A 25,745-nucleotide genomic window follows, 5' to 3' on the forward strand; every position below is an offset into this window, starting at 1 on the left:
AATAAAGAACGCCACTGCAACTCCACTGGGACAAACTCTCAAAGTGGCAGCACAGATGGACAAAATTGATTTGTGCCATTTGAAAAAAGATTCACAATCTTCCCTTTTTAAATAACGTTTTGCCTCCCAACCCCTAGTGTGCATGTGCTTCTTTCAGCAAAACATTCACCAATCAATCTTACCAGAAGAGGCTCCAAGTCAGTCACTTTTACTGATACTGAGCTAAGATCTCAACGTAAACATTGAACAAATTGTGAAAAGTTTTAGTTTAAATCTTTGGCAATCAAGGTGGTGGACGATATAAATCTCTTCAAGGGGCAACGGTTTTAAATTTGCCGTTTACTTTATTTGTGAAATCACTTAATCGCTTACTTTACCTGGATTACTGAGCATGGACTTGAACACTTAAAGGTTTCTTTCGTTCATGCAGCCACTACTGTTTTAAGTGCTACCCCCTATTTTTGTTTTGAGTCCGTGTTCAAAACTCTGTTGTTGTAGCCACTGGTTTAGTTTTGGGCTGGTTGTTCGTGCATCCGTGAACGCAACAGGTACCTGAACTCAGCACGGCTATTCTAGTAAACTTCATGATCGTTAAGTAAATGTAAACAAAACAAAAACGTTTTATCTTCTAAACGGAATGCAAATTACCGTAATTTTCGCTGTATAAGTCGCAGTTTTTTGCATAAATTAGCATGCCTACGACTTACACAGGGGAGCGATGTGTTTTTATCTCGTATTTATAACCCAACTTTTGGCTGAGATCTGAAGACTTCATTCATTCTGACATGGAAAATATTGAACACTACCATTTTCAGCCACTAGAGGGCCCTCGACTATGGCAAGCCAAGTGTCTCATTAATAGGTAAAAGTGGCTATTAATGAGACACTTGGCTTGCCATAGAGGCCACCTTCGTATCGCTCCAGAACTCCTGGAGCAAACGTCAAATCGGCTGCATTTCGCCGCGCCGCCCAGGTGAAATGCAGCCGATTTGACCGTCGAAGTGCATTAATTAAGGAAAAGTTAAACTGAGACACACCTTTTACTATCATTTCGAGCAAAACAAATAATTGTTTTTAGGTGTTAATCTTGTTTAAAGTCCTCCCGTGCACGCTCCCGCGGACGCTAGCTAATCGATTTTTGGCACAACACCGACCCACATTTCCGGGTGGTCAGCGGTGACGCATAATGGACGCGACTTAGACGGCGAAGCGACATTTTTTTTTTTTTTTCCACTTTATTAGATTTGTTTATTTGGACTGATGCAAATTATACAGCGGTGTGAAGTGTACAGTACTTTGAAATAAACTGCGGTCTGTGCTCCGCTACCAATGGTTACTGCTACTTCTGGTGTCTGACAGGAAGTTGTACCCATAATAATTTATACAGTAGAACCCCCAGGAACCAGGTGGGTATGTAACAGAAGACCCATAAATTAATTACGACTTGGTGTTGGTCTTTGGGGAGCTGTCTGTTATCAGGACTATGAGATCTTGTTGACTCCCTGTGATGCCTTCCAAGAACAAATAACCAGATGGAAACCTAGTGGCTCTAAACAAACATCTTTTACTTCCGCTGGGAAAAGTTTGATATAATCGTATGTTTTCTGTCGGCGTCAACCTAAAATATAATGTGAAGATAAAATTGTGGGCATTATCGTTCAACTTGAGGAACGTTAAGGGAACCTAACTGCGTTTGTCCGTTCTAATTCAAGAACTGTGAGGAAAAAAGACAGTTTCAAACCTAGAACGTCTGATTGTTTTGAACGATTTATCTGAATATGTGGTTTGCCTTTTTAATTTCCTCCACTCTGGTTGCACTGAATGTGGGAGGATTTTCTATTTATCTGGTCGATGCCTAAAATAAAACTGGGGCCCACGCTGCAACAAACAAGTAATGCTTCCTTCCTTCACAAGAAGAGTTTCCACGACAGATGCTGTTTGGGTAAAATGACGGTTTCCTTTAGTGGTTTTAATAATTAACTTGTACGATGTTGAAAAAACTAATTTGTGACCAAATGCAGTGGGTTTGACAGTTACTGTTCCATCACTTTGCAGCTAATTTATTCAACTTCTTTTCCATTTCTTCTTATTGTGTTGATGCACGTGCAGTCCCCACAACATACCAACGGTCATTTAAATGCTGCCGTCATCAAACAAATGCATTCGTTTGCTTATTTACCACATTTGTTTCTCACCCAAGAGGACTTTTCAGAAACCTGGGATTGGTACCATTATTGGATCGTCTATTAAAACACAGAGCCTCTTGACATTTACACGAATAAAGGCTTTTAAAAAGCAAGGCATAACTTGGAAGAAAAGTGTTTATGCACCTTTTTTTTTTTTACATATTTAAAGAAATTCTTTAATTGTAGCTATCCGCAATAGCAGGAATTGTTTATTTTCTCGTTTAAGCTGCAAAATAATGCTAATATTGCCAAATATCAAAATCCGTGTTACATGGTTTAATTGATATCGTCTAAAAAGGTATAAGTTTCTGCATGTCTGACAAAATAAAACGCTTATTTTCATTCTTTTGATTTCACAGCTCATTAAAAACATTTTTCCTTTGTTGGTTTATTATCGAATAGATTAGCCATAATGTAATGCTGCAGAACAGTGTGACAAATATCTACCTAATGAAACAGAAGAACGAACACTTGTCTTATTTTTCTTCACACCGTTTCCCTAAGCAAATGTGCAACGTTATAATAAATCTACATGGTATATTTTCTGAGCTGTTCTGCCACTTAAAGGTTTTTACTGTTATGTCAGAAAAGTTAAAATCACATCGAGTGCCTGTTTTGAGCACCACAACAGCTAATGATGTTCTCTGCTGTTAATTATTAACTCGTTTGCACAGACTCGCTGCCTTCATTTTGTTATTCTGCCCACACTAAACAAAAAGGGCTCGTCAAATTTGGTTGACGTATGTTAGATCCATCATCGTCCTGATTTGAATAATTTCTGTGGAAGTGCATGTTTCAGTGCGTGCGCTGTTTCAGAGGTTGACGTGTAAAAGCAGGGTGATGGATCGGCTCTGTTCTGTCTGAGCTGAACTGACCTTCCTGCTGATGCGATGGATGTTCTGTACCAGTGGAAATAGCCTCCTCTGATAGTATTACAAGGCTTTGTTTTGAATTCTTATTACTCCTCCACCCTCATCTTTTTCTCCTGACATATTTTCTTATCCCACCTTTCAATCACGACATGTTGACATTTCTGCTTATTTACAACTGAGGGGAATATTTCAAAGTGACGAAACAAGTGCATTAGCCTTCGTTTCTCAGCTGCCTTCCATCACCATCATCCCGTTGTCTCCTATTGCACCGTGCACTCCACAGGCTTTCACCTATTTGAGGTTTATTGGTTTTACCGCCATTAGATCCAGGATGCTGGAAAGAACTGTGTTGGGTTGTGTATTGAAGGTCGGCACGGGGGAACGGGCTTTGAGCTCTAGAGTCCGGCTGATCGATCCGGTGTACCAGCAGCTGTCCTACTTTACACCAGGCAGAAGAACATGTACAGGCAGAATAAAAGAACGAGTGAAAGTTAATGGAATCAGAATTAGGGCAGTCCTTTTTATGTATTTTTTTTTATTTATTTCTGATGCCTTGTATGCATCTATAAGACTCCACCAGCAGATTTATGAATGAGGAAATAATGTTTTTGTCTCTAATGGGAAAAATGAAAAAGTCTGAGTGATTCCTTGGATTAATGTGCACACAGTAAACCTGCACAGGTATTTTCTCTTTGTAGTTCCGACACTTTGATAGATCAGACACAGTTTGTGAGACGCCTGAAGTGGTCGCCACAGTGACCTTCCTGACGCAACCCAGGCTCAACCTTAAAGCGATTACAAGACTGCAGCGCTGACTGCTGAGCACACAGTCGCCTCTTTCAATAACCGTAATATAGTTTCATTAAACACAAATCCAACCTAATCCAGCGGTGGTCTGTAAGTCGGACATTGAGTCGCAAGTTCTTCAGAAATACGTCGCTCATTTTTCGTTTTCCATTTCTCTCACATTTGAAACAGACCACAGAGCACACTGCAGTTTTATAGATGAGCAAGGTAGCAGGAGTGAGAGTGTGTCATGATGCGTTTAAAGAAGCTGGGAAAAGCTTGACTACTAGTGAACAATATTCAGGCGGCTAAACAAAACATTCTATTTTCTTTACCTGCTTTTACTTTTCGGCTCATGGGAAGCTGGTGCCTATCTCAAGCAACTGATGTGGGAGAGAGAGACGGAATTAGGTCTGTCGCGATAAACAATAAATCAATTAATCGCATGATAAATGAAAATTATCAACTTCATTTTCATTTATCAGCTTTATCATTTCTTCGTGTCCCTCTCTTTCTTCTGAAGACACTGGACGACAAAAGGCTCAGCTCTGATGCTCTTCTCTAAACACCCCCCCCCCCCCTTTTTTTTTCTTTTCTCTTTAAAATCTGTTTTAACGATCCAAAATCATGTTTTTGGATCGTTAAAAGCAGCTAAGCTGAGAAGCTAAGCTACGAGCTACGCTAACAGACCGACCTCGAGGAAAAAAACATCCGTCTTGCCAAAGCTCCAAAATTCACGGTTGAAACTCGTGCCTTCGTGTAAAAGTTGTTTTTCTCTGCAAAAAGAAGCTGAGAAGGTCCTGGAGTGGCCTAACCAGTCTCCAGACCTCAACCCCATAGAAAATTCATGGAGGGAGTTGAAAGTCCATGTTGTCCAGCAGCAGCCCCCCCCCCCCCCCCCCAAAAAAAAAACATCACTGCTCTAAAGGAGATCTGCACGGAGGAATGCAAACCTGGTGAAGACTTGCAGGAAACGTTTGACCTTTGTCATTGCCAACAAAGGTTATGTTACAAAGTATTTAGATTAACTTTTATTATTGACCAAATACTTATTTTCCACCATAATTTACAAATAAATTATTTAAAAATCCTACATTGTGATTTCCTGGATTTTTTCCCCCTCATTTTGTCTCTCATAGTTGAAGTGTACCTTTGATGAAAACTACAGACCTCTCATCTTTCAACGTAGGAGAACTTGCACAATCAGTGGCTGACTAAATACTTTTTTGCCCCACTGTAGTTGCAACAGTCATTTTTGATCTTGCACAAGGAAAAGCTTTGAATATTTTGAAAATTATTGATGTAAGGGCCATACCTAATTTCAGGCACTGTGTCCAGAGGGACAGCTGGGTAAATTAAACAAAAGTGCCAGACTTTTAGAACTATACCAATATCTCATTTTAAAATATACTTGATGTATATCTTTCTTCTGTCTTTATTTTTTTGGACAGATCTTTAAAATAACAAAAGCCTTTTAGGCTTTATATTTTTGAGGTTAGTAAGGTTTTTTTAGTCTAGCTTATTTAACACAATGTTCATCAGGCTGTCTGTTCATCCAAGTAATACAGTATTTAAAGGTTTTTGCTGTAATTGAGAAACTAGTGCCTGGAGCACAAACACAAACATACATTCCGTCATTGTGGTTACATCTATCCCACTTAAGGTTGTACAGTAAATTAGACAGGAGGTGGGTCTATGACATGGTTGTTTTCAAAAAAGTTTGTTTAGGCTGTTCACACAAGAACGCAATGTTGGCATTTAAAGATTGTTCCACTCCTCAAACGCTGTTTCTGTGTCGACGGGGCAAGAAAAAGCTCTTTGAATGAGAAGTAAAGCATTGTCCACTAGTGGTTGTAATAGATAAAAATGTTGCAGAAGTAATTAATACTTCCCTCTTAATGTTGCAAGCTCGTTTAAATAAAGACTTGAGGCCGAAAACTGTTGTTCACCTTTTTTTTTTTTTTTTTTTTGTCAGCCTGACCTGTGGCAACATTAATGATTACGCAGTAAGTTATGGCTTTTTGCAAAATCCTTGGAGCATTCAGCCCACAACATGGGAACTTCATATTGAAAAAAAAAAACATCTATAATTGCTAATACCATATTGATTGTGCAACACAGTCTAGTGCTATACAGTGGATTTCAGTAAAAAAATAAAAAAAAGTGTTCTCTGCGTTTAAGTTTTAAATGATGTAGAAATTGGTTTTAGTAATTTGTGACCAGACAGTGTTTTATTGGAGAATGAAGTCTTTTTATCTTTAATTGTACAAGTGGATTCAGCATCGCTCTGCCTCATCATCCGTTACTTGTTCAGTGACCGTGATTCATTCTTAATAAACAACTTCGGTACCTGCAGCATGAAGACATCCTGCCTGTTCAGGAAACCGCTTCCTGACAGAGGACTCGGACCTGCAGGAAGTCGCCATTGACGCAGTTCATCGCTTACACAGGCTTTTATAATTGAGTGTGAAGAGGAAAGTCATGTGACGGCACTAGTTTCTATCAATTAAGTTGCATTGAATCATCACTGAAGACGGCATCCCCACCGAGTGCTGTTACTCTCCTGTTGACGTGGGATGGGGATGTGGAAGGTTATGAAGGTTTGTAATGTAACGATGTGTGTAATCTGGATTAGAATATGGTTTTGTAACTTGTTTGATGTTCAAAAAATTGGCTGTAAACACGCGGCCTTCTGACCTCTCGGAGCTCAATTAGACTTTTTTCTCTTAACTTTGAGTCCCCGACAGTTGCAGCCCAGTGAGTTGCGTGCATCACTGAACTGTCGGGGTTTTCTGAATGGGGAAGCGGAGTGACCTGTGATGCATTAGAAGGGCATGGGAAAAACTAAACTTTCCTATTAGATTCAGTTGGCTAAAAGACGGACGTTAAAAATATTCTTGACTGCTGAAACAGTCATTGAATGTATTATAGGAGGAACAATGTGTAATATATGGATTATATTCAGTATACCATCCACCACTACGTTAAAACTCTTGGTTTTCATTGCTAATGGGAGACCACTGTCTGGTCCAGGTACCTAATGTGATTGTTTTTGAAACGTACGCATGGTATCCTGCCTACTGACAGAACGCTGGATTGTAATGAATTATTTATTCTGTTTGTGTTCAGGGCTCAAACTCTTAGCAACAAAGATATCCATACAGCGAGAACGCACACATACTCCGCTCCTAATCACTTCCTGTTGAGGAGTCTGACTCCTAAACTGGAGGTCAGCAGAGACGGTGAGACACACAAGTCTTATTTCTGAGACGACGGCAAAGTTTGGGATTTTGATGAAGTTAATCAGGAGTGAAGGAATGTGAAATCTAGGTCGTCCAGGTATTTCAGGGCCTGAGTGGGAGGACAAATGTAGATTTAATCAAAACTAGAAAATATTTATTAGTTTGTGCACAAACTGGATCATTCTAATTAAAATGCTGAACATGATGAGTTTGTGGACCTGATGATCGTTTGTCAAAACAATAAGGAAACAGGAGGACAAAAAAAAAAGTCTGTAAAGCTTATAAATAAATGTTGAGTCATGTCTGTAAAGAAAAAGATGAACCTTTCATTTATTTATTAAAGCCGACTGTGCACAATAATCAATATTTTTGTATTTTTCAGCAATATATATATATATATATGTGCTGAAATTAGCTCGTATGCCAATTTTGATCTGTTGTCCATAGGCAGGTAAAATAAATAAACACGTAATTCATAAAACATGCACAAAACTGTAATATCAACTGATAAAACAAACTGCTATAAACCATGCACAGGTAAAAATAGTTTTATAAATGAGTACATGATTTATTTGCTTTTAGCCAAAGTTTATTTATTTATTTATTCTTTAAGTCTTTTTTTTATATATATATACCCAAAGAATTCACAGATCAAAGTTTTTGTAGTTTAACAAATAAAAAGTATTTTTCTAAAATTCGTTGGTTAGGTACTGGATTGAAAATGAGTGGGGGGGGGAATGACGGTCTACAAAAAAACTTGAGCGTGTAAAAAGGCTGACGATCACTAAAAGAGTCTGTCTCGGTGGAAGAAGCGTTCCTTGAAGGAATGCATACCGCCCTCTGCCTTGTCCCAAATGTTAGTGCTCAGAGTATGTGTTGGGAATGACTCTCAGCTACCACCACACCAAACTGTACCTCAACACTAGTACAACTCACACATTTACTGTGTGGATGTTCAGGAAGCGTTCACTCTACTGCGATCCATCTTCTGTACGTTTTTTCCTTGTGATTCTCACCCCACAGTTTTCAAGCTATTTCAACAAATCATATCAAAACGTTCAGCACTTTCAGGACAATCCTGCTATGAGTTTTGGTATAAACAACTTTAGCTTTTTGAAATATTTAGCCTTTTCTGCCATTTTTTTTCCTCATAGAAATTGAACTGAGCTCATTTTCCATCCTTCAAATCTTTAGATCTGTTGACAATCTTTTACTGCTCCTTTAAGATTCTGTTCTGCTTCAGCTTCTTTCAGCTTCCTTGTGCAAATGTAAACTTTTTTCCCAGCTAATTTCAGCTGTTTTTCATCCTTTTAGGATCTTTCTGCTAACTACAACATTTTTGTGCTTCTTCTAACTTTTCTTCTTCTTTCAGCCTAATTGGGCAAACATGTTCTTTATGCTTTCTTCTGCTAATTTAAGCTTATTCTACCTTTACAGCTTTTTTTAGAACTAGCATTTTTCAGCTAATTTCGGCTGTTTTCAGATAAATTCAAGTTTTTCTTGGTAATTTTGCTACTTTCACCCTAAATAACTTCTTTCTGCTAATTTCAGCGTTTTCTGCTATTTCAGCTACTATTTAGCCATTATGCTAATTTTAGCTTTTTCAGCTAGTTCCACACTTTTTTAACTATTAAGCTCTTTCTGCTTCCTTCTGGTAATTTAAGCTTCTTTCTTTTCAGCACTGCTTTTGCTCATTTCAGTTTTTTTTTTTTTTAGCTAATTTCCTAATTTTTGTGATAATTTCTTCTAATTTATACCTAATTCAGCAAATATGTGTTCTTTCTGCTTTCTTCTGCTAATGAAGCCTTGTTCTTTCACTTCAACTATTCAGCATGTTTTATTTTATAGATAATTTCAGCTGTTTTTCAGCAAGTTCTTCTGCAATAAGCATTCACACTACATTTTTTGCAGGAAATGCAGTATCTCAAATGACTGTTTTGGTGTCTATGGCTATTACAGAATCAACTTAAGACGTCTGCACAGGACTGTAAATAAAATGATCAGCGTAGTTTTATGAGTAAGTGTGATGGACTTTTCTTGATAACGGCACAGCCTCGTTTTAAAGAAATAAACATAGCTTGTCTGATTGGACTTTGTAGCCCCCGCTGATTAAATTATTAGAGCAACTGCCTGAACATAATGATTCTGTTGGAGCCTGATTGAACTGTAGTGTTTGATTGGCACACTGTGGTGGGAAATGTCCCGTCAACTTGAGGTATTTGGTCATTAATTTTAGTTTGATGTATTTGTTACATTTTTTTCTGTTTTTGCGCCTCATTTTTCTGAAGAATTGCATTTTTCTTTATTATATTTTCCAAGTGTGATGGGATGTTGTCTCAGAATTGAACGTGAGATGGCCTCCAGCAGCAAAAGTCGAGGAAAACTTCTTGTTGGTGGACGTGTTCGCTCCACCCTCCTCTTTGTCCTGACGTTGCCTTCGATTGGTCGGTGCCTTGAATTGCGTTGATCTGCAGATCGGCTGAAGTCCCAAAACTTAACCCTCCCCTTTGTCCAAGTCGGCTCGTGTTTTTGGCAAACACCATTGTAGTTTCAAACAATGAGAGGCCAATGTGAAGCAGCTGATTTTCTCCATCCGTGGCTCCTGCCCTGCACCCCCACCCCGCCGTTCATTAATGAAAGGAGCTATTGTCTCCGGCCTGGATGGAGAAACTCGTGCTGTACTTTTCCTTTCAGGTCTTAAAAATCCTAGCATACTCCAACAAAAGCAGGTTGCTGCGTGACGTGACACAGCGCACTCGGCAAAATCTTTATCTGGATCTTTACAAACCAGAAACAAATATGATTAATTTGTTGTGTGTTCATGTAAAGCTGCTCTGAAACATGAACAGGTGTAGTTTGTAGTGTAGAAATCTCAGATTCCAGTTTAGCATGCTGGACATCCAGCAAAGCCCCACCTCTCTCTACCTCCGCTGCCCTCCTCTTTCCACCAGCTCTAACCACCAACCATCACACGGCATGAACTGTCACAATAGCTTTTGTTGCTGGCGATTAATTGAACCTGCCCTGCAGCCACTGCCGTTGCTGTATTCGTGGAATACAGGACTGTAGCTTTAGGTGTGAAGAAGTTTTAAATAGTTTTTTGCAGCAGACGGAACAGAACGGCCTGAAGCCGTGGCTCGATTTCAAGAGAGAACCAAAGCGGCCACCTTGCCGTCCCGTTCCTGCGCCGACACCCCAGGAACGGGACGATCGCAGAGACGTGTTGGCACCTGCAAGATGGAGGACTGCACCTTGGATAGCTTCGAGCTGCTCTTCAGTGGAGCGGTCGATAGGATCAAAAGCCATAAAAGTAACCTCAGCCTTAGTAAGTTGGTCGACTTCAAACATCAGGATGTTTTTAGCAAAGTGTTGACTGTTGCAAACCTTAATTCGATAACCGCGAAGTAAATTTTAATTCTTTTAAATCTCACGCTGCAGAATATTTCTCACCTTCAACACATTGAAGTTAAAGTCTTACCAAGTTGTGTCGACCCTTTTGAGTGAAAACCGTGTGGGTGCTGACCGTAGAGTCTAGTTGCACTGGTCATTCTTATTCTACTTCCACGCACGTGTTCTGTGTTGTGCACTGGGTTTGAAAGAAAACCATTAGGTTGACACTTCCCAATATATGTTGATGTTCCCTTATGTACGTTTGTTGTTTCACTCTCATAATTTATTTTAGACAATAATAATAATAAGATAAACAAACAGCAGAGGTTAACAGTGATTTTTGTTCAGAAATGTTAGTTTATTTCAAACTAAATGTAATAATTTCCATTTTGTTCTGTTTTCCAAACCCACAGTAATAATGACCTCATGTATCAGTTTTATGTGTGTCAGCTGTATGTGTTATTTTAATTTTTTTAAATAAACTAAGCCATTACAGTAGTGGCTGGGTGATTAGATCGGTCGTCCTCCAATGGGAGAGTCGGGGGTTTGATTCCCCACTATACAGTCATACGTTTACATGTCCCTGGGAAAGACACTGAACCCCTCACTGCCTCCGGTGCGCGTCCTTTATCGGTGTATGAATGTGATCTAAAGCATCGATTAGTCTCTACAGATTGATTTGTCCAGTTAGTTTTTTACAGATGTGGTAGAATGCTGTATGAATGTGTGTGGAGGTAAATGAGGGCACAGATTGTGTTGTAAAGAGATTTCAGCATCTTGATTACTTAGACAGGTGTTATATAAGTATAGCCCATTTACCATTTGGTTATTAGAAGTGACGTGTCCTGCCTTGACATTTAGCTGGTCCTTCCATATTGCAGATGGTCTAGTTCAAGCCCTGCCATTCGTCAAAGATACTCTGATAAGTGACCTCATGATGAAAATTTTAAATAGTAGACAGCAATCCAATTTTAGAAGCAGAACAGGCGTATTGACAGGTTTATTAATGTGGTTTCCAATGGAGAGTGCCTCTCCGGAACAGGGTTATGATTGTACTCCATCGGTCTTTGCCACAGATTGTGTCATTTTGTGTCGTACTGAACGCTAGCTGCCCTATTTCTATCTGCTAAGGTCTGGTGTTAGGAGAGAAAAGAAAAACTCCCAACTAAATAATTAATACATTTACTATCTTTTATGCATCATTTTACATCCATCCTCTGAAGTTTTACGTGTAGAGTTTGTAGTATTTAGCTGCCTTAATGCAGGGATTTATTTAAGAGTAAAAGGCCTTGTTGCACAACGGAGTGGTATTTTATTTCTGCTGTATGACACAGACAGAAGGCATTAACCATTAAGTCTTCTAAATAAAGCTGTGGTTTTAAATCTTGCTGTTCAGCTTAGTTATTTGCATAACATGAACTATATGCTCTGCCTACACTACCTCGGATGCATTGCAGCTACTGCTGGCAGTTTATCTAATTGGTTTATATTTGTTTGTGGATCTTGTAGCTCGGGGGCAGCCCGACAAACATTAAGCTGCTTACAGCGTGTTGACTTGTGACCGGCGTCTTGTTTACTCTCTATATATGTCGTTTCCAAAGTTAGCGTCAAGATCCCACAAGAAGTCTTGAAGATGAGCTCCAGGAATCTAGTAAAGTTGAAAAGTGATTGTTGACATCATAGTGTTAACAAGAAATAAAACACCAAGTAATAAAGGCCTAGCATTCCTTGAAGGAATATCGCTTGCTGCCTTTCATGGAAGAGATGTAAACCAAGATCAAGCTAACTGCTAGCACTCGGAGTATGTGTTGTGACTCTGAACTGTTTCCACATCAGAATTTAGCTCAGTATCTGTAAAATTGTCTATGAAATCCAGTTTCGAGTTTGCCAAGTTTATGTGTGGTGACCATCTTGATATTATCTGGTTGTAGAGGTACATCCAGTGATGATTACTAGAAAGTTTCATTAAAACCCATCCAGTAACTGCCTTATTCAGAGTATGGCCTACGTCACTTGTTGTCTCTCCTGCTAAAATGGCTTTACTGCTGGCCTGGAGGCTAAACTGGACATCTGCAGCTCCACCTGCATATATAAACTGGATTAGAGTAGTGCTTTGTTTTCTTAAACTGGGAAGTGTCAAACTGACTTTGGCTTGTAAAGCTGAGTTAATTGTAATAAACTGTCAATTTAAAGGTACAGATGGTCCGATCACTAAACTGAGCACCACAGTGATATGGTTTGACGTGTGTATATATTATATAGATATAATTTTATTTATCTTTTTTTGTTTGTGATGTAAAATGCTGAAAAGTTAATAAAAAGGGCATTTTAAAAATACTTTCATTGGCTGATGAGATTGTTTAATGCAGTGGTTCCCATCCCTGGTCCTTGAGGAACACCGTGCTGCATGCTTTGATTGTTTCTCTGCTCCGACACACCTGATTCAGTGGTTTAATTACTTCCTTAAGTTCGGCAGAAGCCTGTTAATCACCCTTTCATTCAAATCAGGTGACGAACAACTAAAACATGCAGGATGGTGTTCCTCAGGGACCAGGGTTGGGAACCACTGGTTTAATGTTGTCTCAAACAGTTAGTGCTAAATTTTTCAGCAAAGATCTTGCGTAACTGCCCTCCACTGGTTCCCAGGTTGATTAGTTGTGGCAAATAATAATGGATAACGGATGCAGAGGCTGCTTGTGTGATCCACAGCTGTCATCATTTTATCTGTTACATTTGTAAGTTAGCAGATGGGATGCAATGTATAACACAGTCGTGAAAGGTTGAAAGTGCAACCAGAGTCATGTTGCAAAAACAAAACTACGGATTGATTACACCAGATTGTTCTTTTTTTTTGGGGGGGGGGGTGGGGTTAACACACAAGGGACTTTCCCAGAATACTTTCTTTTCTTCCTAAACTGCTTTTTCTTACCAGAAATGGTAGACTGAAAAATATTTGGCAGCTACATGACACATTATCTGGAGTAAATGTCAACTGGAAGATTAGCTCGGGTCAAAGCTCTTAGCTGCAAAGGTTCAGACCGTAAATGTTTTATTAGCTTTAATGGACAGAACAAAAGCGAGTTAAGGGGCTGGGTGAGAAGGGAACACCAGCAGCATAATTCTTATAATACAAACCGGATTCCAAAAAAGTTGGGTCACTAAACAAATTGTGAATAAAAAATGAATGCAATGATGTGGAGATGGCAAATGTCAATATTTTATTCGTAATATAACATAGATGACAGATCAAAAGATTAATCTAAGTAAATGTAACATTTTAAAGGAAAAATATGTTGATTCAAAATTTCACAATGTCAGCAAATCCCAAAAAAGTTGGGAGAAATAGAAATAAGTGGCTGTAAAAAGGAAATTGAGCATATAACGAACAGCTGGAAGACAAATTAACACTAATTAGGTCAATGGACAACATGATTGGGTATAAAAAGAGCTTCTCAGAGTGTCAGTGTCTCTCAGAAGTCAAGATGGTAAGAGGATCACCAATTCCACCATTGTTGCGCAGAAAGATAGTGCAGCAATACCAGAATGGTGTTACCCAGCGTAAAATAGCAAAGACTTTTAAGTTATCATCATCAACCGTGCATAACATCGTCAAAAGATTCAGAGAATCTGGAACAATCACTGTGCGTAAGGGTCAAGGCTGTAAAACTCTACTGGATGCTCGTTATCTCCGGGCCCTTAAACGTCACTGCACCTCAAACAGGAATGCCACTGTCAAGGAAATAACAGAATGGGCTCAGGAATACTTCCAGAAAGCATTGTCAGTGAACACAATCCACCGTGCCTTCCGCCGTTGCCAGCTGAAACTCTACAGTGCAAAGAGGAAGCCATTTCTAAGCAAGTTCCACAAGCTCAGACGTTTGCACTGGGCCAGGGGTCATTTAAAATAGAGTGTGGCAAAATGGAAGACTGTTCTGTGGTCAGATGAGTCACGACTTGAAGTTCTTTATGGAACACTGGGACGCCATGTCATCCGGACCAGAGTGGACAAGGATAGCCCAAGTTGTTATCAACGCTCCGCTCAGAAGCCTGCATCGCTGATGGTATGGGGTTGCATGAGCGCTTGTGGCATGGGCAGCTTGCATGTCTGGAAAGGCACCATTAATGCAGAGAACTATGTTCAGGTTCTAGAACAACATATGCTCCCATCTAGACGTCATCTCTTTCAGGGAAGACCCTGCATTTTTCAACACGATGATGCCAGACCACATTCTGCAACAATCACAACATCATGGCTACGTAGGAGAAGGATCCGGGTACTGAAATGGCCAGCCTGCAGTCCAGATCTTTCACCTGTAGTGAACATTTGGCGCATCATAAAGAGGAAGGTGCGACAAAGAAGGCCCAAGACGATTGAACAGTTAGAGGCCTGTATTAGACATGAATGGGAGAGCATTCCTATTTCTAAACTGGAGAAACTGGTCTCCTCTGTCCCCAGACGTCTGGTGGGTGTTGTAAGAAGAAGGGGGGATGCCACACAGTGGTAAAAATGGACTTGTACCAACTTTTTTGGGATTTGTTGACGCCATGAAATTTGGAAACAGATTTTTCCCTTAAAATGATACATTCTCTCAGTTTAAACTTTTGATCTGTGATTTGTGTTCTATTCTGAATAAAATATTAGATGTTGGCACCTCCACAGCATTGCATTCAGTTTTTATTCACAATTTGTTTAGTGTCCCAACTTTTTTTGGAATCCGGTTTGTTTTAAACTCTGAACCAAGACTTGAAGCTTGTTTCTGTCTCTGTTTTTATCATCACTAGGTTACTATCTTTAAAAACTGTTGTTACAACTTGGTGTTTAAAACCACTATAAAAGTTTAAATATTTGTACACATCAGGGAGAGATTTACCACGTGTTTGTGCATGCAGGGACTGAAACGCTTCTACACACGTGCACACTTTTCTCAGCCCTCCTCTAATATTCATGTGTTGCTTCAGTCGGGGACAAAAGGCTGAGAGGAAACTGCTGATGTTGCAGTCCAGGTTCAGAAAGTCCAGATACCTGAAACCAGTTTATACCAAAGAGGAGGAAGAAGTGAATGTGAGACTGGTGACAGATGCACGGGGATGAAATATTTCTTTCTTATTAGGGTGATTCTTTTTTTTTTTTTTTTAAATGCTGTTCTGTTAAACCGAAAGAGGAAGCAAAACTGTTGCTTGCCTGCAATCCTGTGAGATATTTCCCTTTTATAAATGAACTGTACTGACTTCCAGACTTTTGTGTTTCAGAGGAGGAGCTGAAGAAACTGCGCGAGGAGACCAATGTGGACTCTTTACGGCAGGAGCTGGATCGAGAGCGGAGCAAAAGGGTGGAACTGGAGCAGAAGATGAACGAGGCACTCCGAAGCAGGTAAGGAGGACATCAGAGGCTGAGAAAGCAGGACATGAGAAGTTTGTCACATGTGAACAGCAGGAGACTGTGATGGTGCGCCTCTTAACGTTGGACGTCTGCAGAGTTCACTCTGGGTCAGGTTGGATTACGTGTGTCAGTGCTGTCCAAGGTTTATGTTATAAATAGACTCAGCAGCTTGGAAGACGGGGAATTCCTCAAGGAGGTGTTTGTGTTGACGGAGATGGAAAGAGTTAACATTGACACGCATGACTCATCTTTTATTTTGTCAGTGATATAGAAGCTGTGCAGGTCAGAGTGCACGTTTGTCTTTGCGTGTTTACGACTCTACAATCAGATGATGCCTCCACTCACTGGAAATGGGAAGTTCCACTGGTGATCGGCAAGTGATCATCAGCAACACAACCTCACAATCGTCTGGGAATTTGAAGAAATGCAAGAGGTTTCATAAACTGGGAGGTTGTTGTCCAGTTCATTGCTGGTCAACAACATTTAGCTGGAAAGTAGTAAGTTTAGAAGTTCTTGTATTTATAATAATTATAATTGTGTATATATAGTAATAATAGCACCTTTTAGAATGAAAGAAATTCAAACAGCTAAATGAACCGTCATAAAATAAGAATAAAAGGATCAAATAAGAAACAAAAACGACAAACTGTACATAACCGTTAACTGTTCTGTACAAAAGTAGACCTAAAACAAGAGGTTTTAAAAACAAACACAACCTGAAAAGAGGCAGGTTTTTAGTTGTGATTGAAGTGCACTCAATCCACGGTTCCACAGTCTGGAACCGTGGATTGAGAAACTCAGTCTCCTCTTTTTTTCAGTCAAGGATGAGCAACTGGTAGAGGATCTTAGAACATGGGTCCTCAACCACTGGGCCAGGAACCAGTACCAGACCTTGGATCATTTGGTGCTGGGCAGCATAGAAAGAATACAAAATTTTATCTTTTGTTTTTTTTCTGTTTCCATTAGTCCGCATGGGATTTTAACATGGGCAAAGCCATGGATTAGGAGGCTGGAAGCCAAGATCAAAGCAAAATGGAGAGAAATCAGCCAACTGTTAGAACAGCAGAAAGGTGCAATAAATGGAGAACCACCATTAAAAAACCACCTGTCCATACCTGAGGTTCTAGAGACAGTCAAACTATACCTCAAAGCTCTGGCTACTCTTCTAAAGGGGTACACTCAAGAAGCAGAGGCCAGGAGAATAAACATGGTATTCTCCATCACACCGTCCAGTTCAAGTTCAAGTCAAGTTTATTGTCATTCGCATCACATGTGGTACATGAGGTGGAATGAAATATGCACACATGGTCCAAGTTACACCCCAAAATTGCAAAAATATAAAGTCTAAAAAGAAACTGTAAATAAGGATCTAAGATAAACGAATTAATGGAACGGCTAAACGAACGCCAAAAGGTACGCTAAAAGATCTAAGATCTGTGCTAAACACTAATAATGTAAAACAATACGGCGTAGCAACAGCAGCCTGAACAAGAGTCTGTAGTGAGTAGATGAGTATGAATGCATATAAGAGCATGAGATCAGAAGCATGGATAATCGGCAGCACAAATAAGTCACATATCATCAGTCAAAGTGGCATTACAGTGATTCTTTTTTCACAGTGATTATCCTGATTAGGGATTTATGAGTTAAAACAACTTCAGGGTAGAAGCTGTTCCTCAGTCCAGTGGTTCTACACTTAATGCTCCTCAACCTCCTGCCTGAGGGGAGCGGGGCAAAACGTGTGTGTGTGTGCTGGGTGAGTGGGGTCCTTCATGATGCAGGTGGCCCTCTTCCTGCATCTGGAGGTGTAGATGTCTGTGATGGTGGGGAGGCTGACTCCACGAGTCTTCTGTGCAGCCTTCACCACTCTCTGCAAAGCTTTTCTTTCTGCAGCTGTGCAGCCTCCATGCCACACGTTGATGCTGGAGCACAGGATGCTCTCCACTGCACACCTGTAGAAGGAGGTGAGGACTGAGCTTCCCAGACCAGCTTGTCTCAGCCGCCTGAGGAAGTAGAGTCTCTGATGAGCTTTCTTGATCAGGCCGGTGGTGGTGTTGCCCCAGCTGAGGTTGACATTCAGGTGCACACCCAAGTACTTGTAGCTGGAGACCACTTCCATCGCAGATCGGGGGGTAGGTGTGTTTGTTTTTTCTGAAGTCCACGACCATCTCCTTTTGTTTTCTTCGCATTGATGTGAAGGTTGTTCTTCCTGCACCAGCTCTCCAGGTGTTCCACCTCCTGTCTGTAGCTGGACCCATCATTGTTTGACGCACAGTCATTAGTGAGCAGAGTGAACAGGACAGGGCTAAACACACAGCCCTGAGGGAAGCCAGTGCTGAGAGTTATGGTGGAGGAGGAAAAATTGTGAATCCTCACAGACTGCGGTCTGTTGGTTAAGAAATCCAGGACCCAGTTGCATAGGGAGGGGCTTAGTCCAAGTGTGGGTAGTTTGTTACAGAAACCAGAGTGTACTCTCTCAATAGCAAGGGAACAACGTGAGGGTAGATCCACCCAGGGCTGAGAATGAGCAATATTGGAGAAGCATATGGGAGAAGGAGGCATCGCTCAAAAATGACGCCCCATGGCTACAAGATCTCACATCTCAACACAGCAATCTCCCAGAACAAGAACCAGTGCTCGTTACAGTGGCAAACATCCAAGACAGTTTCAGGAGTGAAGAGCTGGACTGCACCTGACATGATCCACACCTGCTGGCTAAAGAAACAGACTGCTCTTCATGAACGCCTAGCAGCACAGGTGATGAGATACTGTGCAGAACCCCCAAACTCCCAGGCCTCTGATAGAGGACCTGACTTTAAAGTGAAGTGCAAGCGCCCAAGTGGAAGAGTAGGATATCACATACAACGCTAGAATACACGAAGTGGCTGCAAAGTGAAGGTCTGTGCAGTGAAGTGAGCAGCAGACAGACGTCTGCAGGAAATTTAACTTCTGTACTCTAGCCTCTTACACCTTGTGGTTCTTCAGAATTTATCATGTTTTCTATTTCCCACTTCTTTTAAGTTTATGTTTGCAATATTTCATTGAGTCATTTAATCGTCTGTACAGTTTATTTACATATGTGCAGTTATGTTGCTCCTTTTGGTTAAATCAAAACATTTTCAGCTGTTTTCCTGATCCGAGAACTCAGAGAAACCACATACAGATTCAATGGAGTCGTTCCTTTTACGCACTTTGTTTTTGGCATCCATCTTTTTCCAAGAACCTGCTGTAATATCGTTGACTTCACGCCGAAATTGCTTCCAGTCGATCCTCGGTGTCCGTCTCTCACTTCCCGAGCCATTCGTCATGTGACTCTGTAGCCCCGCTGATACAGAAGTGAGAGTAAACATGACAAATATTCTACTTTTTCTTGTCCTCTCCGTCTTCCTTCAGGTTGGAGGACTCGCCACCGCAGCTCCCACGAAAACAGCAGTCGCCCTCCAACAATGGAACAGGTAAGGAGTCAAGTGGAGGCAGGCGAGTTTGGGACAAGTGACAGGAAATGGGTGAATGTAATATCCTTTGAGAGGAGTACCGTATGTGTTTGTGTGTTTGCTGTAGGACGCCTGCAGTGTAGCACTCCACTGGAGTGATCTGAAGCGTGTGAGGGTTATTGTAGGACATGAAGCAGCGAGCGTAATGACTAATGCTCACTTAGAGAGATTTTCCACGTGTTAATGAGCAAATGAACAGCCTGGTAAACATTATAACCCGTTTGTTTTTACGTTAATATTTTCAATGTCCACCACAGAATGGGCTTGGAATTAACTTTCCAAGCTTTCGCATCAGTCAAAGTACAGTAGACCCTCTTTACTTCGCGTTTCGTTCATCGCGGATTTTCACAATAAGATTGGACTTGACACAACTGGCTGATTGATGGATGAGCCATGGGTTGTTTATTTAAAATAAATTAGTTTAAATTATTTTGCACCATGTGCGCAGCCCACAAGTGCAGGTGGAAGCTCCCTCCTGCAGCTGATCAGCTGATTTCCTTCTCTGCCACGCACACACATTTCTCCTGCGGCGGCTTAACCCCTTGCTGCCCAGATGCACCGATCGACTTTTGTCTTCCAACTTGAAATTCAAAGTATGTCACACCGTAAAATCGTCGTAATCGTAAAGTAAGTGTTAAAAATTATTTTTCATTATTTTAGAACTTCTATGTTCAGTTGTTAAAGTGTAATTGATCAAGAAGTGCATTTCTGCTCCGTGCTGCAGAGCTGAAGCTGTGTGACATCCCTTTGATGTCCTGCTGCACTTCTCTTCTCTACAATTTAAATACTGTAACATTTTAAATAAACAATCCATGCTGTGTGGATTGTTTCTTTTGGGAGCAACATGTGATGAGTGAGTGTGATTACAGCCTGGCACATGTCATGACAAAGTTTACTGAACTTGAACTGAACTTGAACTTGGACTACTGTATCCCTACTTCGCAGTTTTTCCACTTATTGCAGGTGGGCGTGGTCCCAAACACCTGCGATAAACGAGGGACTACTTTATGTCTAATAAAATGGAAAAACCATGAATAAGTCATTTGCTGTATACGTCGCATCTATTATGAGTCACCGCTGACAATTTGGAAATGTGGGCCGGTGTTGTGCCAAAAATCGAATGGCTGCCAAATGGCGGCCGCGGGAGCGTGCACGGGAGGACTTTAATAAGAATTTAACAAGATTAACACTTAAAAACAATTATTTGTGCTAGAAATTATAGTAAAGGTGTCACAGTTTAACTTTTCTTTAATAAATGCACTTTGACGGTCAAATCAGCTGCATTTTAAAAGCCGATTCGCAGAAGCGGGAGCGCGCAGAGGGACGACTCTCTTTGCATTTCTTCGAATTTTAACAAGCTAACCACCTAAAACAATTATTTGTTTGCTAGAAATTATATTAAAGGTGTGTCTCAGTTTAACTTTTCCTTAATAAATGCACTTCGACGGTCAAATCGGCTGCATTTCACCTGGCGCCACGGCAAAATGCAGCTGATTTGACGTTTGCTCCAGGAGTTCTGGAGCGAGACGAAGGTGGCTTGGTACGGCAAGCCAAGTGTCTCATTAACAGCCACTTTTACCTATTAATGAGACACTTGGCTTGCCATATTAGTCGAGGGCCCTCTAGCAGCTGAAAATGGTAGCGTTCAGTATTTTCAGTCAGATTGAATGGAATCGTCAGATCTCAGCCAAAAATTGGGCTATAAATATGGAAAAAACATAAATATGTCGCTTCGCTTTATAAGTTGCAGGCACGCTAATTTATGCAAAAAACTGCGACTTATACAGAGAAAAATACGGTATATGCTTTTGTGCATGACGTGCGCTGCAGTGGGTAGGCTTACCAGGAGTTCTCTGCAGCAGTTTCTCTTGAAGTATAAAATGTCCATGTGAAAAAAGAATGTTGCACAACCACAAGAGCGACAACGTAAAGGTCTCGTGAAGTATGTAGCAAAGTAATGCGTTGGGGTTCGGCTACAGAAACTAATAGAAGTCAATACATTGCCCTAAAGTAAGGATAAAAGCACAAACTGCAGTGTGCGTGTGTGTTTTTGTGAACGAGAAGGTGAGGTAAGAGCAGAGCCAAAGCTAATTTAGAAAATGGGTTACGATTGTAGATCACTTGATGTAGGGCAGACGTGTCCGAGCTAAAGCTTACTCTGGAGACGTGTGTGGGAGTGGGTTTCCAGGATTTATTTAGGGCGTTTGAAGGTTGTTGTTTTTACTTGTGTTGAACTAAAAATAATTAAAAATATATTTATAGGCACCTTTTTGACACTCGAGGACACTGAACAGATGGTAAGCAATAAATACATGTAAAAAACACTAAGCATCAAAAAACTAAAATATGCACACGACATCATCAAATTATCAAAAAGTTTAGTAGCAGAAGAACAAAACGATGCAAATTATTAATAAGCACTCCTGAACAGATGAGTTCAGAGTGTGGCCTTGAAGAGAGGAAGAAACCCTGTTTCCCTAAATGAGCATAAGAAACTGTGTTTATATGCAGAGAAGATCAGGGCTGAAACACAAGTATTCTTTATTATGTGTAGTATCTTTTAATAATCTTTTTTTTTGTTGGTGTATCTGTTTTACTCTATTCATTTTTAAAACCTTTTTTTTTAACATTGAAAGTACTTTAAATACGTTAAATCCAAGCCTTTCAAAAATGTCCTTTGTCTAGTTTCAGTCCAGCCCCTGATCATTTTCAGGGAAATATTTTAAACTTTAACTCTGACGTGTGATTCATTCAGACACAAACTAATCTCCAACTAGAGGGATGAAACGGTTTTTGTGTCAACAGGTAACACACTTACTCATTTGATGTTTTACTGAATTTACAAGAAATGAAGACGAAACGGGTGAAAAAATGACTTTTCAGAAGTTTCTGGAACGTCATCCGGTCAACAAAAGGAAGATGCATCTCTCCAGACTTTGCTGGATTTTTTTCTTATTAAACTTTCAGTTGCTGTTCACCTGCTGTACGCATTAGTTTCGTGCATCTTTATTTTTTAAGACTCGCATTATGATGTCAGGAACGGGTACAATATGACTGAAAAATAAAAACGAGACCTTCTAAAAAATGAGAAAATTCATTAAGACTGCTTTAAAGCTATAAAGTCCAGTAAATAAATAAAAAAATAAAGAAACAAAGTCTGCACAGTTTTCTCCTACCAATAGTTAATGTCCTTATATTAAAAAGTTGCAGGCCAATTATGCATCATATTTTTTCCAGCGTATAAGTCGCAGTTTCTTGCATAGATTAGTCAGTCCTGCGACTTATATGTTTTTTTTTCTTCATATTCATATCGCAATTTATGATTGATTGCTTTAAATTTCGAAGAACTGCAACGAGTCCTCCCATGCCCGCTCGCTTCACTCAGCTGGTGCAGGCGGAGTAACGCTGGAGAGCTGCGATGGATGGATGGATGGATGGATGGATGGATGGATGGATGGATGGATGGATGGATGGATGGATGGATGGTGCTGTGTCGCCCATTCAATAAATGCAACAGATCAGCGGTGATGCATAATAAATGCAATGTATACGCCGAAGTGACTTCTATACGTTTTTTTCCTCTTCGTTATGCTTTTTTTTGACTGGTGTGACTTATACGCCGGGAAATCTGGTAAATGGCTGCCATCTACCATAAGCTGTTTACCTACTACAACAGCCGAAGGGGCTGAAAATAGGTCAACATCGGTGACATCCATTAAAGAGCCATTTGAGATGAAGATGTCTGATGCGTTGGAATGCATTTACTCAGATTTGTAAAATATATATATTAAAAAATTTTTTTGTTGTTTTTTTTTTAATAGCAGTTTAAAACTTTTGCACAAGCCTGCATATTGAAACTACTAGTCTTTTAAGGAACTGGCAGCACAAGTTTGTCAAATTTCTGATTTTATATCATTTAGCATTGGATTGTATGGTTTTTATGCTTGTGTGCGTTGGTGAACAGCACTTTGGCCAACAGTGTTTTTAAAGTGCATTATAAATAAAGTTGGATGTTGCATCTTTTGCTAAAAATGTAGGTGTTTTTTTTTTTTTTAATTTGTGCATTTTAGCAGCAGATTGTTTCGTCTTCTGTGCAGTTTATTATTTTCCTTTTATTTTACTTCAACCAAAGCTGCAGCAGATCGTCCAGCAGCACAGTCACCTTCAGGATTAATGGGCTGTTGCTTGTTTATGTGCAACCAGTAGTTTTCCTTTTGGCCGAGCAGGGACAGATGATTTATGATCATTTTCAGATGCTCCAGAGAGAATCTCTGCATTTGTGGCCAAGGCTCAGAGGTTCAGACTAACTTCAGTTCAGGCAGCGATGTCCGCTCCTAAAGAAGTTGGCACGGATGCTGCCAAAGATCAGTGAAGGACACCGCAGGCTTTTCTTTGACAGGAACATGTTTTCTCTTTCCTCCGCTCTGGGTTGGGCAGGGATCGGGTTTTTCCCGCCGGCTCTAAACTTGAATTGGAGGCGACGGACAGGTGGTTGAGCCAAACACCTGCCAAGTTGTTTCCCAGACGGTTCTTAGTGATGAACCGTCCTGCTGCTGCTCACTTCAAACGCAGTAATTGCTGCGCTCTTAGGGGTCGCATCACAGCCGAACTGCCTGTTTTTGCTTAGGAAGGGCTCCGAGTGGAAATGATTTTCTATAACAGCCACGCTAAAAGACGTCAACTTGCTTTGATTCCAACTTTTTTTGATTTTGGTCCGTTTGCCGAGTTCAGCAGAGAAACAGCAGAAGGAGGTGTGGAGTTCTCGGCTGCAGAAGTGGCTGTACGAGCGCTTCGGGGGTTACATCGAAGACTTCCGCTTCCAGCCAGAGGAGAGCACCGTGGAGGCCGAGGAGCCGCTAAGCGCTAAAAGGTGAGCGAGGCGGGTTCTCGTGCAGAACGCGGAGCACGTGTGTTCAGGAAGTTGCGCAATCCGTTCAACAGTTGATTATTTACAAAGTGCATGAGGATCTTTTAAACCCTCTCCTTTTCTTTCACCTCCTCTGTAAAGAAGCATGAGTCACGGCTGATTTACGAAGGCCATGACGACACCTCCTCTTCCTCCCACACACAAATCTGCATTTTTCTTTTCTTCACCTTCTTTTATTTTGTGTTTTCTCCTCAGGTTGACAGAAAACATGAGACGACTCAGTGAGTACTCGCTCTTAACGCAGGACTGCAACTCCAGTCTGTGTAAAATACACAATGTTGTGTTTCATCTACAACTGGCATGAATTTAAAAATATCGTTCCAGAGCGAGGGGCCAGGCCTGTCACCAACTTCTTACGGAACCTCTCAGCCTTATCCAACTGGCACTCCGTCTACACCTCGGCTATCGCCTTCATCGTGAGTTCACGCTCTTCCACACACTCCTCTGCATTCTTATACGTTATCTAGTGAACTTAAATAAAAATGTTGAGCATTTAAAAAAAAAAAAAAAAAACTTGAAGCCAAACCTTTATTTGGAGAAATGTGTAAGAGGTTTATTTTGATGTGCGTATGAACAGTACCTGCTCCGTCTAGTCGAAGCGCCAAAATTCACGGTTGAAACCCGTGCCTTCGTGTAAAAAGTTGTTTCTCTTTGCAAAAAGAAGCTGAGAACTTGTTTACTGATTTTTAGATTTTTTATTAAAAGCTTTGTGTGAAAAATGCTATGCTAAAGAGCTCAAACCACACGGAGCATCACCATTTTGAGAACCGTAAACAGGATGGAGAGACGGCTCATGTCAAGTCAATGGGCCTCCCTCACATTTTTCCTAAAGAGACACGCTGCTCGCTCCCTCACTATCCATCCTTCCTTTTCATACAGTCTTATACTGCCACCCAGTGGTCAAAAAAAGGTTCTACACACAAAATTAACCAACATTTCTTCTTAAATTTGACAATGACTAATTATTGTCAATAATATTTGACAATACTTGCTAATTATTGTCAATAAATATTTGACAATATTTACAAATTACTGTCAATAAATATTTGACAATAATGACTAATTATTGACAATAATATTTGACAATACTTGCTAATTATTGTCAATAATATTTGACAATACTTAGTAATTATTGTCAATAAATATTTGGCAATACTTACTAATTATTGTCAATAATATTTGACTACTTACTAATTATTGTCAATAAATATTTGACTATACGTACTAATTACTGTCAATAAATATTTGACTATACGTACTAATTATTGTCAATAATATTTGACAATACTTGCTAATTATTGTCAATAAATATTTGACAATACTTGCTAATTATTGTCAATAAATATTTGACTATACTTGCTAATTATTGTCAATAAATATTTGACAATATTTACTAATTACTTTGAATAAATATTTGACAAAACTTCCTAATTATTGTCAATAAATATTTGACAATACTTGCTAATTA

General features: G+C 40.1%; 1 protein-coding gene across 1 annotated transcript in view; it reads left to right on the forward strand.

The window, feature by feature from the left end:
- Positions 1-25,745, forward strand: part of gramd4a (GRAM domain containing 4a) — a 46,470-nt gene that overhangs the window by 12,217 nt on the left and 8,508 nt on the right. Inside the window, exons 3-7 of the mRNA XM_037695936.1 lie at positions 15,727-15,847; positions 19,250-19,311; positions 24,082-24,220; positions 24,473-24,498; positions 24,602-24,693. Of these exons, the coding sequence (XP_037551864.1) occupies positions 15,727-15,847; positions 19,250-19,311; positions 24,082-24,220; positions 24,473-24,498; positions 24,602-24,693 (440 nt within the window). The remainder of the gene's footprint in view (positions 1-15,726; positions 15,848-19,249; positions 19,312-24,081; positions 24,221-24,472; positions 24,499-24,601; positions 24,694-25,745) is intronic.

Source organism: Nematolebias whitei, chromosome 22 (genome assembly GCF_014905685.2).
Source record: "Nematolebias whitei isolate Nwh7 chromosome 22, NemWhi1, whole genome shotgun sequence".
Lineage (NCBI taxonomy): Eukaryota > Metazoa > Chordata > Actinopteri > Cyprinodontiformes > Rivulidae > Nematolebias > Nematolebias whitei.